Source organism: Neovison vison, chromosome 4 (assembly GCF_020171115.1).
Source record: "Neovison vison isolate M4711 chromosome 4, ASM_NN_V1, whole genome shotgun sequence".
Lineage (NCBI taxonomy): Eukaryota > Metazoa > Chordata > Mammalia > Carnivora > Mustelidae > Neogale > Neogale vison.
Window position 1 is genome coordinate 217,992,503 of NC_058094.1, and position 17,084 is coordinate 218,009,586.

The 17,084-nt window shown below is 37.8% G+C and overlaps 1 protein-coding gene across 2 annotated transcripts in view; it reads right to left on the reverse strand.

The window, feature by feature from the left end:
• Positions 1-1,369: 1,369 nt before the first annotated feature.
• Positions 1,370-17,084, reverse strand: part of BRAF (B-Raf proto-oncogene, serine/threonine kinase) — a 179,541-nt gene continuing 163,826 nt past the window's right edge. For both annotated transcript variants that reach the window (XM_044246722.1, XM_044246723.1), the window contains 3 exons: positions 11,117-11,251; positions 7,182-7,335; positions 1,370-1,479 (listed from right to left, as the gene is read on the reverse strand). In XM_044246722.1, the coding sequence (XP_044102657.1) occupies positions 1,457-1,479; positions 7,182-7,335; positions 11,117-11,251 (312 nt within the window). In that variant the 3' untranslated portion in view covers positions 1,370-1,456. The remainder of the gene's footprint in view (positions 1,480-7,181; positions 7,336-11,116; positions 11,252-17,084) is intronic.

The window sequence follows — 17,084 nt, forward strand, 5'->3', positions numbered from 1 at the left end:
TTCTCTATTCTCTACCTGGGGAACTCAGCTGCCAAATTACCCAACCTTTTGAAGACCAGGCTTGGGAAAAAAGGAAGAAGGAGAATGAATGGAGACACCACCATTTTTATTTTAGGTTGCATATTCTAGATAAAAGACTGGAAAGCGGATGGAGGATGTAGTGTAGAGGAAGTTGGAGGAAAACATGAGATATTAGCAAAGGTGTTAGTGTGGATCCAGCAAGTACCATTAAGTTAAAAATTATAAATATCTGTCATTATGCTAAGACTCCCCATATTTAGGTAGAGAAAAGGATAATGATCTTTCTTTAAAAGTTGTTTATATAACAAAAATACAATTTTCCAGGATATATAATTCTGGTGGGAAGTATTCTTTTATTCCAATTCAATTAAATCTGAAAATTATTTTCTTTTTAATAAAAATATAATAGAAGAAAACTCAGAAATTAAGACTTGTACCTTACATTTAAATTACATAAATGTCTCACACATTCAAAACTGTTATCAAGCAGTTTTGTAGGCTCTGAATCAGATACTGCCATGGCATTTTGTGCCCTGGACAAAGTAGCCACGTAAGTACTTGATGATTGGAAGAGCTTAGGAGGAAGATATCAACTGTATTTTCCTGAGAACTTGCTACATTGTGGAGGAAAAAAAAAAAAAATCCCCAACACTTGTCTTCATTGCTGGACCCAGTGAGAAAGGAAGGCATTGCGCGCCAGCCACCTCCCAGCCTGCTTGGTTAGGCAGACACCCTCAGTGAGCAAGGAAACAAAGACCAGAAACCCAGTAGGTCAGGAAAAAGATGCAGCATTCCCTTTTCCTCTACACCAAATCGGATCTCCTCCTTGCCTCTCATTCTCCACTTAAATAAAAGAGCTTCACTTGATAGAAATTGGTCAAAGACTGGACATGCACCACACAGAAAGGCCATGCTGCATTTTTGTTCCATCCCTCAGAAATGAACCGGTGGTGACCAGGGAAAAGAGCTCCACGACAAAATCCCAGAACCGGAAAGAGAACGATGCTTGGCGATTACAGCTGCCCCGTCAGGTGACCAGCCGCACACTGATCTGGCGGTTAGAAGGGCAGAGCTCACTGGCAGGCTCTCCACAGCCAATCTCCCAAGCTGTAGCAGCAGTTTCTTTCCATCATGCCTGACCATCAAAAGGTCAGAACTCAGGCTCTCTCCTCTTCCTTCCTGGGAGTGGGCAGACTTGTATGCACGTGGTATTTGTGTTGAAGAAGAAACACTGGCAGCAGAGAATTCTGGTTCCTAAAACATTCTTCCCTCTTTTGGTGGATGGGAAATTCCATTCTGTTCCACACCAGCTTATGCATTGAAAATTCTGTATCTTTAAAAAAAGATTTGAGGAACAGAACTGTGTTTTGATGTTAACAAATTGTACGAACACAAGACTTAAGAAATAAGAGTAGATGTTGCCATGATGGTGTGGCTACTTGAAGGCTGCAAATTCTCCTGTAGAGGGAGGACAAGAGCTAATTTTAAAAAAGTTATCTCAAATAACCTAGAGACCTAGACAAGCCTCACTGAAACCTCAAATCTATTATTACAAATCTAGTGACACCATCACTAATTTAAAAGCAAAAATGGCTGAAATACATAATTTATAATATGTAGAATATGCTTCGGTTCTATCAATTAAATATCGAGTCTGCAGGTAATTTCCCAGTTGGATTTTACATGCTATGCTGAAAACCATTCCAATGAACAAAATTTCTCAAAAACAGATTATAAAATAGTAAGGCTGATTTGAATACTTCCCCCCCAGTTATCAACTCATTTCCATTATTATAATGCCACTAACAGAAAGGAAGAAGCAGGAATTATCCCTTATTTGCAGAAGATAAAATTAAGAGGTCAAATGATTTGTCCACATCACACATTTGACTGAAGGAAAGAAAATCTAGACTATCCATTTTCTAGTTCATTTCCCCTTTCAAACCACCAAACAATTACATGGGGGTATGTGTCATTGAACTTTCCTAAATTTGAGGGCTTTGTGCCATTATGTTTCACCCAGCATTTTGTTCACATCTTCTACTTGTGACTATGGGCTGGTTCCTCCCCTTACATGCACTCCAGGGCACAAAATTTCTGGGGGTTGGTTTGTAACCGACAACTATCAGAATGTAGCCGGCCTGAACATTCATCTTCCGTAATAAGAGTCTGTGATGTGGGTCCAGTCACTGATGCGAACAGACTCTTTCATCTAGGAGTGACCTGTCCACTCTCTGCCAGTGGAGTCCAACTGACTACTAGAGGACACTGGTGTGTCCCAACAAACAACAGATTGCTAATGATGGGCTGACTGAACCCTCAGATCACAGGCTGATTATCTTAGTGACTATCTGAACGCCTGCTACATGCCAGGTGCCTCACTGCATGCTTTATATATGTTCGCATCTAAGCCTCATCATAACCGTAAGGCAGGTACTATTACTTCTCTCAATTTATGGAGGAGCAAGCTGGGGGTTTAGAATGGTGAGGTAATTTGCCTGATATCTCACAGCTAGAAAATGGCACTGTTAAAATGCAAGTTCAGGGCGCCTGGGTGGCTCAGTGGGTTAAGTCGCTGCCTTCCGCTCAGGTCATGATCTCAGGGTCCTGGGATTGAGTCCCGCATCGGGCTCTCTGCTCAGCAGGGAGCCTGCTTCCTCCTCTCTCTCTCTCTGCCTGCCTCTCCATCTACTTGTGATTTCTCTCTGTCAAATAAATAAATAAAATCTTAAAAAAAAAAAATAAAATGCAAGTTCAGGGGTGGGGGGTCCTCAACAATGAATACACCCCTAAATAATTTTCAGTAATTACCCATTTGTTTTCCCATTCTGGATATTACTACTAACTGGACTGCGGATAGTGATACTATCTCTTTCTAGCTAAAGCATTCCTTCTACTAAGCAAGTAACCATGGTATTGTGAGTCAAAAGATCAAAGAAGGGTAAAAGAATTATTCTCATATTTAAAAATTAAAAAGACTGTGAAAAGAGTATGGCATTGATGGAAAAAAAACAGCCACATTACTAAGACCTCGGAGAGCCAAACATGAAGCACAAAACGACAGAGGGTTATTATGTTAACAAAGACTCTAGAAATCTATAAACATTTATACTACCTTTGCTTATGGTTTGAAAGTTGCTATTTTTTCCACTATTTTAATACATTTCTTTAGAGCAATTTTCAACATTCTAATTAGCAATCACTGAATCTTGCAGAATCTAGATCTCATTAAAGGAAGCCAATGTGAAAATAGGATTTACTGAGAAATCTTTATTTTAAAAAACGGCTCTTCTGTTAAGTGAGAATATCAAAATCTTAATAATCTATTAACTGAGAATATCAAAAGTGATAAAATTCTATGTTAAATCGTATATACCACATGAAAAAATAACTTAAAAAAAATCTTCAGATGTTCTCCACTAGTTCTAGACACTCCTCACTTTGTTGTAGGTGTTCTACTCTACAAACTTAAATGTTAGCCTTAATAAAAAAAATCACAAAACAACCTCCCAAAGTATAAACTCTTACCAAGAAACCCCAAATCAGACACCAATGAAGCCAACCCTGAAGATCACCCTACCATTGTCTACTGCTTCTAAAGGAAAGCAGTTTTTACTTCCTAAACAGACTGAAGGTCCAGGAATAAAAAAAGACAAAAAGAACTCAAAAGTTTACAGATCAATAAAATTAAAAACTCTTTCTATATATGTCCCTGAAATAATGGAGAAATTTAAGTAAAGATGGGGTAACAGGTAATGGATCTGCTTTTGAGGAAAAAAGCATATTCCTTCTTGCATATCTGAAAATTATCTATTATCATGCTACCTCCTATCCAATTTTATTTGAGGTAAGAATTATTTGAGGGGGAACAACCAGAACACTACGTGACTTTGGAAGTCTCGGTATTACTAATTGCCTGAAAATCAAAGGCCAAAATGAAACTTTTTTTTTACTTGCCTCGTTGAGAATAACCTAAGTTCTACTTTTCATGTGACTTTATTTAAGATTAAGGTAGAGGACATGTGGGAAGGGCCTGTGATTTTAGATACCTCAAATATCAAGATCTGTTTATTTGAAAGCTAAGGATTTTAAGATACTACATAATTAGCTTTTATTCCCAGACTGAACGTATTTCAGTGGTTGTTAATACATATAATTTGCTATATACTTCTTAAAGATAAAATATGCTATGAAAAATTGATTTGCACAGAAATCAACCACCATTTTAGATGTGGGGGGCAGTCTATTCCATTTTTTCAGGAAGTTTCAAAAGTACGATAAACATTCTGGCACAGACACACTGGATTTGTTAAATTCTTAAGGGAAATTACCATAGGAGAGATGAAATATTGAGTAAAATTTAAAAAGTGCTCTAGAAATGCTTAATAATTCTCAATCTATAAGACTGTAACTGACAAAATGTTTTAGTCATGAAGTACCCATTTCATAATATGAAAAAAAAAAAGCAGCCCATTTCCTTAAATTGAGCAACTCACTTGAGACAGCCATTTAAGCTGCTGTGTTAAATGGTCACTATTTAAAGAGGAAAACTTAACTAATGCTTTAGTATGCCAATGACTAGTACAATATTTAACATCTGAAAATAGAAAAAACCTAAAGCATTTGATTAAATGCTATGATTCCAAACTACTTAAAGTCAAGAAGAAAAATCGTAGTCCTCATCACTGACCAGTAAAAATTCTAAAATGTAAAACAAATTTTACAAAAAGGATTCCTGCTGAAAAAGGAAATCAACGTTAATAAAAATATCTGGGGGCTGACGTTCTAGGAGTAAAAGCGGTCAGTCACAAGAGAATGAATGTCATTCTGTTTCAATTATCTAGTTAGAGAGGTTAACTCTACATCCAGTTAGAAAATATTTTTCTTTATTTGAAGAATATATCTAAAATGCAGTATAAAAAAACAACAGAAAGGGAGACTACCATACGTCTTCTAATGTTCCCTCCTTCAACACATCCGCGCTACCTAAACATCTCGCCCTGCCAGACTGTTCATGTTCTTCCACCAACACTTCCAGCGGGCCCAGTTTGGCCAGAAAACTACTAGGTGATCCTCTGGAGGCACACCGGAACATGTGAGATGGCATACATGACTTTCTGAGCAGTTCTCAGAGCTCAGCAATGCCCTCTGGCAAAGGAGAAGGAAAGGAGTCAAATGCAGATAGTGGGGGGCTGGCAGTGGTCAGTGTGGGGAGTTGTTGGGGGAGGGGCGAAAAAGAGGAGTAAGCACAGAAAGGACAATCTGAGTGAAACGAGTACCGTGGGGAACTACAGAAGAGCCGTATCAAGAAAAAGATCCTTTGACTCTTGTGCCTTAAAATGCCCAAACCTTTCGGCATTCCACAGACCAACGTAAGAACTCTATTAGCTACACGCTTGCTATTCAGTTCGTGATAAATAAAACCCTATTTAGTAATTACTAATAATCCTATCTTTAATATCACTAGAGGATTTAGAAATCCAGCACTTTAATGTTTTCCAATATGTTCCATTCTTCCATGCCTTTCTCATTTTTTTTTTTTTGAAAACACGAGAGGGGTTCTTTTCCATTACTCTTGCCTAATTAAAAGGCGTGAATCAATTTTGAAGACGATGAATGGCATCACTTACATCAAACTACTCAAATGAGGGGCATAAAGTATGCCATGCTTCCTACTGAGAAGTTTTCTTGGATGAAATCTCATCCATTCCAATTAATAAAGTATTTTAGAAATTTACCTGTGGCACTTAAAAACTAAATTATCATTAAGGTCTTCCCAACTTTCTTCTTTATTTGCTCAAAGGATGGTATTTACACAGATGTCTGTGTGCCTGAATAACCCCAAACTGTCAGTTATATTTAAAAACCACCACAGTTCCAAACTGAGTGAAAATGTATCTAAGAGGCTGGGCTTTTGCTACTGACTTTGAAGTGGAGATGGTCATCTCTTTGACGAGATGACACTGATACTGCTTCTTTCATTTCTGATTCCCAGTATGATTCTGGCTCACAGTAAGAATACACTGACTGCCCCAGCACAATCATCTTCTACACAAGAAAATTTAAGTATTAGAAAGCACTACCAAATATTTCATACTGTGGGCTATAAAAACAGAAACAAAACCAGAAAAAAAAAAAAAAAAAAAAAAAGGAAAATTAGCCTTTACTCCTAAGGAGCACAGGAATTTTACGACACATGGATAACATGATTGTTAAAAGAGGCATCATGAGAGGTAAGTATAATTTAAAGTAATAATAATTTTTAAGAAGTCCATTACCTGGTTGTTTGGCAACTAAAGACATCTAAACAAACAAAGCCAAAACTACTCACAGAATTCTGTGACGCTTTTGTAGGGGAGGAGGAAATAATGCATTTGTAAGAAATTCAACTTCTATGTGTGTAAGACATCCTTGATATATGGGGAAGTATTATTTACAATGAACTTCGATTTTTAACATTTGCCCACTAAAAACCTCAAGTTCAACCATATCGCTCATGTCAAACATGACACTCCTCAGGTAACCAGTAACCTTGGTTACCTGCACCCACAGCTTATAAAAAGAAAGTCAGTCTATTGCTTTGAGGGAATAAAGGACAACCATATATTCCAAATTGTAATAAAAAGTTACAGAACAAATATTTAGAATAAATGTGACTTATTCAACCCTAGTGACTTCTTCAATTAGATCTGTTTGGCTTGGCTTGCCTAACACAGGCTAATCTACTGTCACCTTCCACCTGCAAATCCATGCACAGGGATGTGCTGCTCTTGGGAGTCCCTGATGGACATGTGATAGCTAATAACAAAAGGTGCATGAGAAAAGTTTAAATGAAGTTTAAAAATTAGAATAAGCCAGTAAACAAATCTGGAACAGGATGTAAGCCCTGTAAGCAAGAGGCACCGCAAATGTTTAGCAAGGTCTGTGCATTTTATAAAATGCATGGATGTTGAAAATCCAATGCTAAGTTTACATTTTAGATTGGGAAATAATTTTATCGAGTTTTTAAAAACCTACACATTCTTTGGTTCATCTTTTTTTAAAAAAAAGATCTTATTCAATTTAACAAATATATAAGCAAACATATTTTCATTTCCTTGGTCCCTACTCCCCTCTACTGGCACACTCATTTAATTTCTTTCAGTGGACAGGAAACGCACCATATCCCCCTGCCTGGATGGGTGTTTTTGGAGAAGCACAAGCATATAGACTAAAATCCTCTGTTTGGAAGCCAGCCCGATTCAAGGAGGGTTCTGATGCACTGCGGTGAATTTTTGGCAATGAGCGGGCCAGCAGCTCAATAGAGGCGAGAATCTGAAAAAAAGAAAAAAAAAAAAAAAGAGAAAAAGAAAGTAGAATGAAAATCTAGGTGGTATTAATCTTTAAAATTCTCATCATACTTTATAAGAAAGCACCTGAAATCTTACACTTTGGTATTATCCTAAATGTCTAAAAAACTACTGAATAACTGGTATTTTTCCTTACAAAGAAAAGTAAATGATCAAACTCTTAGAGCTTTAATCTCTGTAAAATGAATGGGGAAAGTAACCTATAGTTAGCTTTTGTTTACATTTGAGATCATCTGCCAGCCTTGGAACAGTAAATAATAAAAAATTTTAAACCAGTGATATGCCTCTCACAGACCACAGTCCTTTTGGGGAAGAAGACGGAGTGTCTATCAGTAAAGCACTAATGACTTCACAACAGAATCATCAGAGCAACTCATTCTTTAAGAAACTTAGTAATGGGAAATGTCTTCCACGTACATAATTAAAAGTAGGACCCCAATGACCCAGGCTGCTAGTGACATAGGAGTGAGAAGTGACAGGTGACAATTCAAGAGTGGAGAAGACAGGCAAACTACAAATAGACACCAGTACACAAAATGTAGAAACTCCACATAGTTTAAGGTACAGAGAAATGGGTTATGACTCTTTAAAGGCAGACAGTATGATAATGGACATTCACAATCATGAGACATACATGTAAAAGGCTTGGCACAATGCCGGGCATATATTAAGTACTCAGTACAACTGTAGCAGCCATTACTATTATTATTTTTCTGAGCTATGAAAACTTTTTAAACAGTTAAACTGTAATCTGTATGATTAGTATAAGGCGAAGAAGCAATGTTACAAAACGTTTTAAATTACAAGCATAACACACAAATAAAAATTCAAATAATACAGAAAAAGTTTAAGTCCTACCTTCCAGGGGTAACCACTGTTAAAGAGTCTATACTTTCTTCTGGACCTTTCCTATGCATAAACATGCACATATGAAAACAGAGCCCATCCCCACCCTCATCACCATTTAAAGTGGTATCATACCACACATATTTTTCTGCATTGCTTTTCTTTCCTCTCACTAATATCCATGCCATCTAGACAGCTACCCTGATCTTTATGTCTTTAATTTTTCCTATTATGGTAAGTCTTTTTTTTTAAAAAATATATATATATATCTGAGCACTTGTGGAAGCAGGTTCTATAGCATACATTTTTAGGAGTGGAATTGCCAGAGCAAAAAGTATATATATTTCAAGTTTATGAATTCTACCAAGTCCTTTCAAAAGGCCAAACTAATTTACATTCCCAACAACACTGTTAAAAAATTTATAAGGAGGGCTCTTCCTTACTTCCCAACACTATTCCCAATGCTGGATATTGCCAATCTGAGAGAGAAAATCAAAATGTATTTTACTGTCACTATGCATTTTACAGACTGTCACAGAACTTTAAACAACCTACATTTATTCAGCATATTTCTTTGTGAATCACCAGTTCATATCCTTTGCTCATTTTCTATTTATTATTATTTTTTACTTATTGATTTGTAGGAGGCCTTTGGATAATATCAGTATTTATATTTTGTTATACATGCTGCAATTATTTTTCATGTTTACCTTATAGTATAATTTTTATTATATAGAAGTTTAAAAACTTTTAATGGAGTCACACTTGCTATGTTTTCCTTTATTACTTCTGGATTTTGTCTCTGCTTATTAGGAAAGCCTTCCTTACCTAAGGTTATAAAAATGACTTCCTATTTTTCAGTTTAGTTTTTTACATATAAATCTTTAGCCATCTGAAATTTGTGTTTAGCATGTGAAATGTGTATACAGTATGAAAAGAGATCTTATAATGAAAAATTAAAAATAATACTTAAAAGGAGTAGCCTTCAATAATCTCAAAAATTCAGATATGCATTTCACTTTCTGATACCATGCAAAGAATAAAATGTTACATACATTTAGAAATATAAACATCTTAACCTCTTTAATACCACTTAAAAAGTGGGCCTATAGGGGCATCTGGCTGGCTCAGTCAGTAGAGTATGCAACTCTTATCTCAGGGTTGTAAGTCTGAGCCCCATGTTGGGTGTAGAGATTACTTAAAAAAAATAAAATCTTAAAAAAAAAGTGGGCCTTTGGATATAATTTGCATTATTAATGTACATCAAGCAGGTTAAACAAGAAACTCTAGTACCTGGACTATAAAGAAGAGAATGTGGTACAGGGTCCTGCTGATATTGGCCAACAATACCTGTCCTTTTACTTCGATAGTCTTAAGTCAGTGGTTAAAAAAAATTACTCTTCCTCAAAGAAGTAGTAACTTAGAATTCCAATATTAAAACATGTATCTACCCACCCTGAGAAAGCCTATGAGAAACTTGTTAAAATTATAAATTCTATTTTAATTCTTCAGACAGGAATAAAAGATTCCCTCATTCCGGTAGCAGTGACTTCTGTCTAAAAGAGCCAGCTCGGGGGTGCCTGGGTGGCTCAGTGGGTTAAGCCGCTGCCTTCGGCTCAGGTCATGATCTCAGGGTCCTGGGATCGAGCCCCGCATCGGGCTCTCTGCTCAGCAGGGAGCCTGCTTCCCCTCTGTCTCCGCCTGCCTCTCTGCCTACTTGTGATCTCTCTCTCTGTCAAATAAAATAAATAAAATCTTAAAAAAAAAAATAAAATAAAAGAGCCAGCTCGGAGTGGGTATTCAAAGGCATTAATAAGGTCCACAAAAGACCAACTCAGTAATTATGGTAGCTGAGTAATTACTAGCGGCAGCTCTTCCCACCTGAAAGCTGTACCGATTTATCAAGATCCATTTATGTAGAGCTATCCACAACTTCATGAGCATCATAAAAAATTGAATTTCTATTACAATATCTATAGAAACCAAACTTTCTAAGCTTGTTCAGGTATTTGGTTTCAGTTTCTGAGGCTTATGAAAGATTGTTAACTTAAGGGCTTTGGCCTTATACCATGAAAAGATAAAAAGCAATGGTAATTTTCCAAGAATCAAAGAAAGATAGACAGTACCAACAGGTGCCCTTTCTTTTTATAGAAAATATAAAGATATTTTTGGCTCCTCCAAAAGATGTGGTATTAAAGGGACGCTTGGAATTTGTTTGTTTTACCACCAGGAAGAATTAAGGTAGCAGTTCTCAAAGTGTAGTCTGTGGAAAAACTATTTTCAAAGTAACACTAAGGTATTATTTGCCTTTTTTATGGTCATTATTTTACAAGTGTTAAGTGGAGATTTCAGAGGCTAAATGATGTAAAATATTGCACTGCAACATAATGAATGCGGAGAATCCAGATGTCTTCTTTTTGCAGAGATTTGCAAAAAAGGTAAAACAATGCCATTCTTTTCACTAATTCTGTTGTCTGGGAAAATACTGTTCTTTTTTATAAAAAGTTAACATGTAATGATTTTATTATGTTTAAATAAACTTATAAGTATTTTAAAAACTTAGTTTTAATTTCTAAAATGGCAATTATTACTTATATAAAACAAAAGCTCTTTGGGGGCCTTCAATAACTTTTAAGTGTGTAAAATGGCATGAGACCAAAAAGTTTGAGAATGGCTAGACAAAAGTAAAGTCTTTCTGAATATTTTGTTCTGAGTTTTTAGATAACCTATCATTCAACCTTTATATAATTATCTTTATGTGATTACTTATCTTCTGCCTGCACATAATCACATGGAATCCAAATCCACAAAGTACAAACTGTGTCCTCTAGAAACTATTTAAAAATCTGCATCTGAGTATTAGTCTGTCCTGTTAAGTAACACATAAAGCTGCTTCTTACTTGGGGAAAGAGTGGCCTCTCATCTCTTTTCTTTTTTAGGCACTCTGCCATCAATCTCTTCATGGCTTTTGGACAGTTACTCCGAACCTTACTGAGATCTGGAGAAAGATATCCTCGTCCAACCATAAAAATTATCTGGGAAGAGAAAAAAACCAAATCATACAACCTTACTGATAAGCTGAAAAACACATAAACATCGATAATTCAACAAACTGTGTGCATTTATGGGTATTTTTCTGCATGTACACTGTACATCAACAAAAAGTTAAGAAACACAATGCTAGTATTCTGATTCCTATGTATCACATCGTGGGGAACCAATACTTAATGGGCTGTAAGCTGAAATCTTCCGGACCTGTGGAGTATTGCAAAGGTCTCCTAATTGCTCCCCAGGCTTCCAGTCTCTCCTTACGCAATCCATTTTCCATTGCCAGGGTAATCATGAGACACATCGGATTGTACCTCTTTTTCTACTTAAAAAGTAATTTATTGAGTGCTTGCTGGGCATCACACTAAGCCCTTTATATATATATATGTAGCAGGAACCAAAAAAGTTAACCTTTTAGCAGTTGTTTTGGCATCTGCATTTTATTTTATTTTATTTTTAAAGATTTTATTTTATTGACAGAGATCACAAGTAGGCAGAGAGGCAGGCAGAGAGAGAGAGAGAGAGAGGAGAAAGCAGGCTTCCCGCCAAACAGAGAGCCCGATGTGGGGCTCGATCCCAGGACCCCCGGATCATGACCCGAGCCAAAGGCAGAGGCTTTAACCCACTGAGCCACCCAGGCGCTCAGCATCTGCATTTTAAATTCGTTTGTTCAGGGAATGGAAGAAATGGGGCATTTATTTTTACATAGGTCTGAGAAACAGAGCCTCCTCTGAAAAAAAGAAAGTAAACCACTTGGGTATTAAATTTTCTGTTTCATAAAGTAAAAAGGCTTGTCTTCTCTGGGTGCAGAGGGGTAACTTCTCATGATTTCTTAATTTTTGGCTCTTCTGAGAATGGAGAGAGACAGACGTTAGGAGTCTTGGGACTCTTTTGTATAGAGAGAGGGATTTTGATCTTAGAGGGAACAGGTCCAACATGCACAGACCAGAGGCTGGGTGGAGAGAGCCAGTAAGAGATCCCCTGTTACAGACAAGGCAGAGCTTATAAACTTTAGGAACATTCAAGTCTGATAACCTAACTTTATATTATTTCCTGTTTGGTGCCATAGTAACTGTTGTTGAACTGTACACTGATTTGCCCGAACCCCACTAAAGCGGAGGTATGAAGCTTATCCTCCTTTCCCACTGCCCCTGTCAGAACTGCCCTTCTCCCACTTTACAGAAGGCTCACCAGCTCACCCATATGAAATGTAACAATAGTACACCCTGTCCAAGGTGTCCAACTGCTGGGCTACCACTGGGACACGTTCACACACTGTATTTAGGCTCTAATGAATGGGTGACAAATTCCTCTGCAAGACAGCTGGTTTCCAGTTCTTTGCTTTCAGCTAATTGTAAAATTGACTGATAAATTATTATGTAATTTTTGGTACATTACAGAAATTAGCTCAAATTAAGAGAGTGATACATGAACGGTAAAGAATTAATCTTGCCCAGAGAGAAGGCTGGACTTTGCCTTTGTCTCGTGGGAGGTAATCCCTAAACCTCTGGCAGGTCCTGCCTTATAATATTTCTTCTGTTTACCTGGGGGCCTTGGGCTGTGCCAGATAGTCTATGCTATTGAACTGATTTATAGAAGGGACGCTGAGTCAAGAAGTATCAGCTAAAACTAAGGTCAGTCACAGAGGTGGTCAACTGTATTCACTTAGCCCGAGCCCTGGGGATAACTCGGCAATACTTGCATGTTGTCACACACGGCCGCCAGGAGAATTCAGAGCTATCCACTGTTACCCTGGGAGAAGACAACCAGGACCTCCACATGTGGAACTCTCCTGGATTCTCCCCTTGTGCCTCTTCCCTTGGCTGCTGTAACGAACAGTAACTCTAAGTACTAGCAACCTGGAGGGCGTTCTGAGACTTACTGAAGGCTGAATCCGAGTGAGGTCTAGGGGATGACTGATCTGTGCAGATGAGTACAACAAACACCTGAATTTTCTATCTTTGTATCTACTTTAACAAGAATTCTCAGTGGATACTTCTTTAAAAATATAACAAAAGGACGCCTGGGTGGCTCAGTTGGTTAAGCAGCTGCCTTCGGCTCAGGTCATGATCCCCTCGGCCTGGGATCGAGTCCCACATCGGGCTCCTTGCTCGGCAGGGAGCCTGCTTCTCCCTCTGCCTCTGCCTGCCACTCTGTCTGCCTGTGCTTGCTCGCTCTCTCTCCTTCTCTCTGACAAATAAATAAATAAAATCTTAAAAAAGAAAAAATAAAACAAAGAAAGGAACTGTTGCTAAGTCCTACCTCATTTAGCAAAAGCCTATTTATCCACAAATGTATGAATGAACTGAAAAGAAAAGCCCTGTTCATTAAGACACACATTTCCAGTAAAATTTTCCTTCTATGTTTCTATATATCAACACTTACATTTTTATCAGTTATATGTTAATAATTATTAACAGCAGTATAATTCAGAATTTTAAAAATTAATATTCAAGGACTAAAGTCATAGGGAAAGATTTTTTCAAATTCTAAATGTAAATACATATTTTTGTTGCAAAGATGTGACTTGGCCAGTAAGAAAAAGCCTTGAAAGCATAAAAAAAATGTTAAAAATGTTTCTTCAAAGAGAAAAACTTCTAAAAATTAATGAATCTATTTTTTACGCAAGTGATGGTAGGTATCAAGTCAGAATGGCTTTTAGATTTCACTGGATACACTGAAAAGGATATAATGGCTTTATTTTGAAATGTTAATGCAATACAAAGGAAATCACATTCTTTGCAATTATTTAAAATTGAAGGGAAGACTTACCTGGATAATTCATGAACAGAAGATTTAAGTGTCACAGACACAATAAAGTCAGTGGTTCCATTTGAAATTCTGGGACTGATTACCTTCCTTCTCAAACCACACTCAGCCCTCCTGGCACCTCCGTCCCTTCATTCACTCCTCTGTGTGACAGGAGCAGCGTCTGCTCATCACCCTGCGCTGCCTCAGCAGACTAACAACTAACAGCATGGCCTGTGCTTTATTCATCTTTGTATCCCTCTGTATCCCACAGTGCTTCACATACAGTAGTTTTGAAAAATTTATTAAATTTTTTTCAATTTTTATTATTTTAATTTTAATTTTTTAAAAGATTTTATTTATTTATTTGACAGAGATCACAAGTAGGCAGAGAGGCAGGCGGAGAGAGAGAGAGAGAAGCAGGCTCCCTGCTGAGCAGAGAGCCCAACGTGGGGCTTGATCCCAGAACCCTGAGATCATGACCTGAGCCGAAGGCAGAGGCTTTAATTCACTGAGCCACCCAGGTGCTCCGAAAAAAAAAATTTTTTTTTTAAAGATTTTATTTATTTATCTGAAAGAGAGAGACAACAAGAGAGGGAACACAAGCAAGGGGTACACAAGTGGGAGAGGGAGAAGCAAACCTCCCAGTGAGCAGGGAGCCTGATATGGGGCGATCCTAGGACCCTGGGATTATGACCTGAGCCGAAGGCAGATGATTAATGCCTGAGTCACCCAGGTACCCCTGAAAATTTTTTATTAAAATAACTTGTGCATTGATAAGACACTTATCATTTCCTATCTGTTGTTTCCTGAGGTTTTATGCTTAGAACCCAGCCACCAGGGGGAAAAAAAAAAAAACCAAAAACCTAGCAACCAGGCTGTACCAAGTCCATGCTTTCTACAAAGTACCCCCCATAGAAAGGCCCAGGTGGAGAAGAACTGAGGTCCCCAGCCCTTGGCCCTGACTGAGCTTCCAGTGGACAGCTAGCACAACACCTTGTAGGATGTGTGAATGAGTCATTTTGGAAGTGGATCCTTTAACACCCGACAAATGTACCCTAGGCAATACCACGTGACACAGAAATAAACCTTCCTTACTGAAGGCAGCCCAATCTGCAGATTCATAATTTGCTTCAGCCACTACATTTTGGATGGTTTATTATACAGTAAAAGTAACTTAAATATACTTAAAATAAGACAGAAGTTATCTGTTATTATTTTCTAGGATGACGGAGCACTTCTGCTCCAAGAAAACAAAGAGGACACAGCGTCAACACCTAGCTCAAATGAGAGCATCACTAATCCCAACTTAGAGAAGCTGCACTGAAGAGTGTGATTAGTGTGATCAGAGAGTGAAACAGAAGGATCAAGAGGGGAAAAAATGACAGCAATTTCTCAGACTTCAGCACTAGAGTAAGGAAAACAAAAGCCAATGCTATTCTGCAAAGTAACATAGGAATGGTCATCCCCTGAGGAGCTAAAAGACGTGCTTTAGGAAAGAATCTGATTTTTATAATGATAAGGAATTCTTTAGTTGAATTTCTTATTTTTATTGGGGAAAAAAAAAAAAAAGACACCAGAAGAGGTAAAGTGACCAGGTCATGCAGGTCATGAGTAGTCCAAGGTCATTCTTTATATCGAGCTGCTTAATCAGAGTCCTGCTTTAAATTTGCTGGGAAAAGCTGCCATCTCAGACTATGGTGGGGGGAGCGTGTACAGGAATGGCTCCTACAGTGCACAGTAAAGACACAGTTGTCCTATCTCCTATGAAAAAGAATATTCCTCAATTTTCACAAAGAAGTCCAATCTGAGAGCCACAGAGATCATAGTAAAAGAAAGAGAAGAAACAAATCAAGAGGAATAGATGGAGCAAAGCTTGGGATTACTTCACTGAAGAGTTACTGACTGCCAAGAGGAAGTTCCATGGAAAGCAGACGAAGAAGGAATGAGGTCGACTGGGGGTGATGGGAGAGTGTACCATTCCGCTACCTCTTTTTTCTTCATCAAACACCCAACGTGGCTTCAGACTGGCAAATTCCAGAACGCTCTGCCTATATTATCAGAAAGAATTAACTAGTAAAGGTCTTACCCTTCTGTTGGACACTCACTCACTTTTCTCATGGAGAGTAAGCCCTTGCCACATTATTTATCATATTCCCATGGAAGACAAAAGCACTTAAAATGCCAAGACATGAATGAGCATAGAACTCCAGGATGCTTTTATCCACACTTTGGAAATAATAATATCTGTTTCCATAATATAATTTTATTTCATTAAAACAAACGTATTCACTGGATTTCATCCAGATCTTAGATTCATAAAATTTTATTTATAGTCTCTATAATAAATCAACTAAAACTAAACTAGAATTCCCTAGATTCCTATAGAAAAGTAATATGCAGGGTGCCTGGGTGGCTCAGTCGGTTAAGTGTCTAACTTTATTTCGGCTCAGGGCACGATCTCACGGTCATGGGATTGAGCCCCGAATCAGGCTCTGTGGTGAACAGGGAGTCTGCTTGAGTCTCTCTCTTCCTCCCCCTCTGCTCCCCCTCTCCTGTTCACGCTCTCTAAAAATAAATAAATAAATCTTAAAAAAAAAAAAGTAATATGCAAAAGAAAAGTAAACATGGCACAGGGTATGATGTTATATGGTTGAGTTAATGAGACTATAAAAGGCAGAGCACAGGAAACTTGCAAATTAGAAACAAACTTGCTGGGATGCCTGGGTGGCTCAGTGGGTTAAAGCCTCTGCCTTCGGCTCAGGTCATGATCCCAGGGTCCTGGGATCGAGCCCCACATCAGTCTCTCTCTTCAGCAGGGAGCCTGCTTCCCTCTCTCTCTCTCTGCCAGGCTCTCTCCCTACTTATAAGCTCTGTCTGTCAAATAAATAAATACAATCTTAAAAAAAATAATAATGAATTAAAAAAAAAAAAAGAAACAACCTTGCTATTCAGACTGCCGTCATCAAATTAATCATCTCAGTTACCTAGGATGTCACAAGTCCAATAGGCGCAAAGTTTCCATTATATTCCTTAGCTAGCAGTTTGGTCTATCTTGAATCTAAGTTTCAT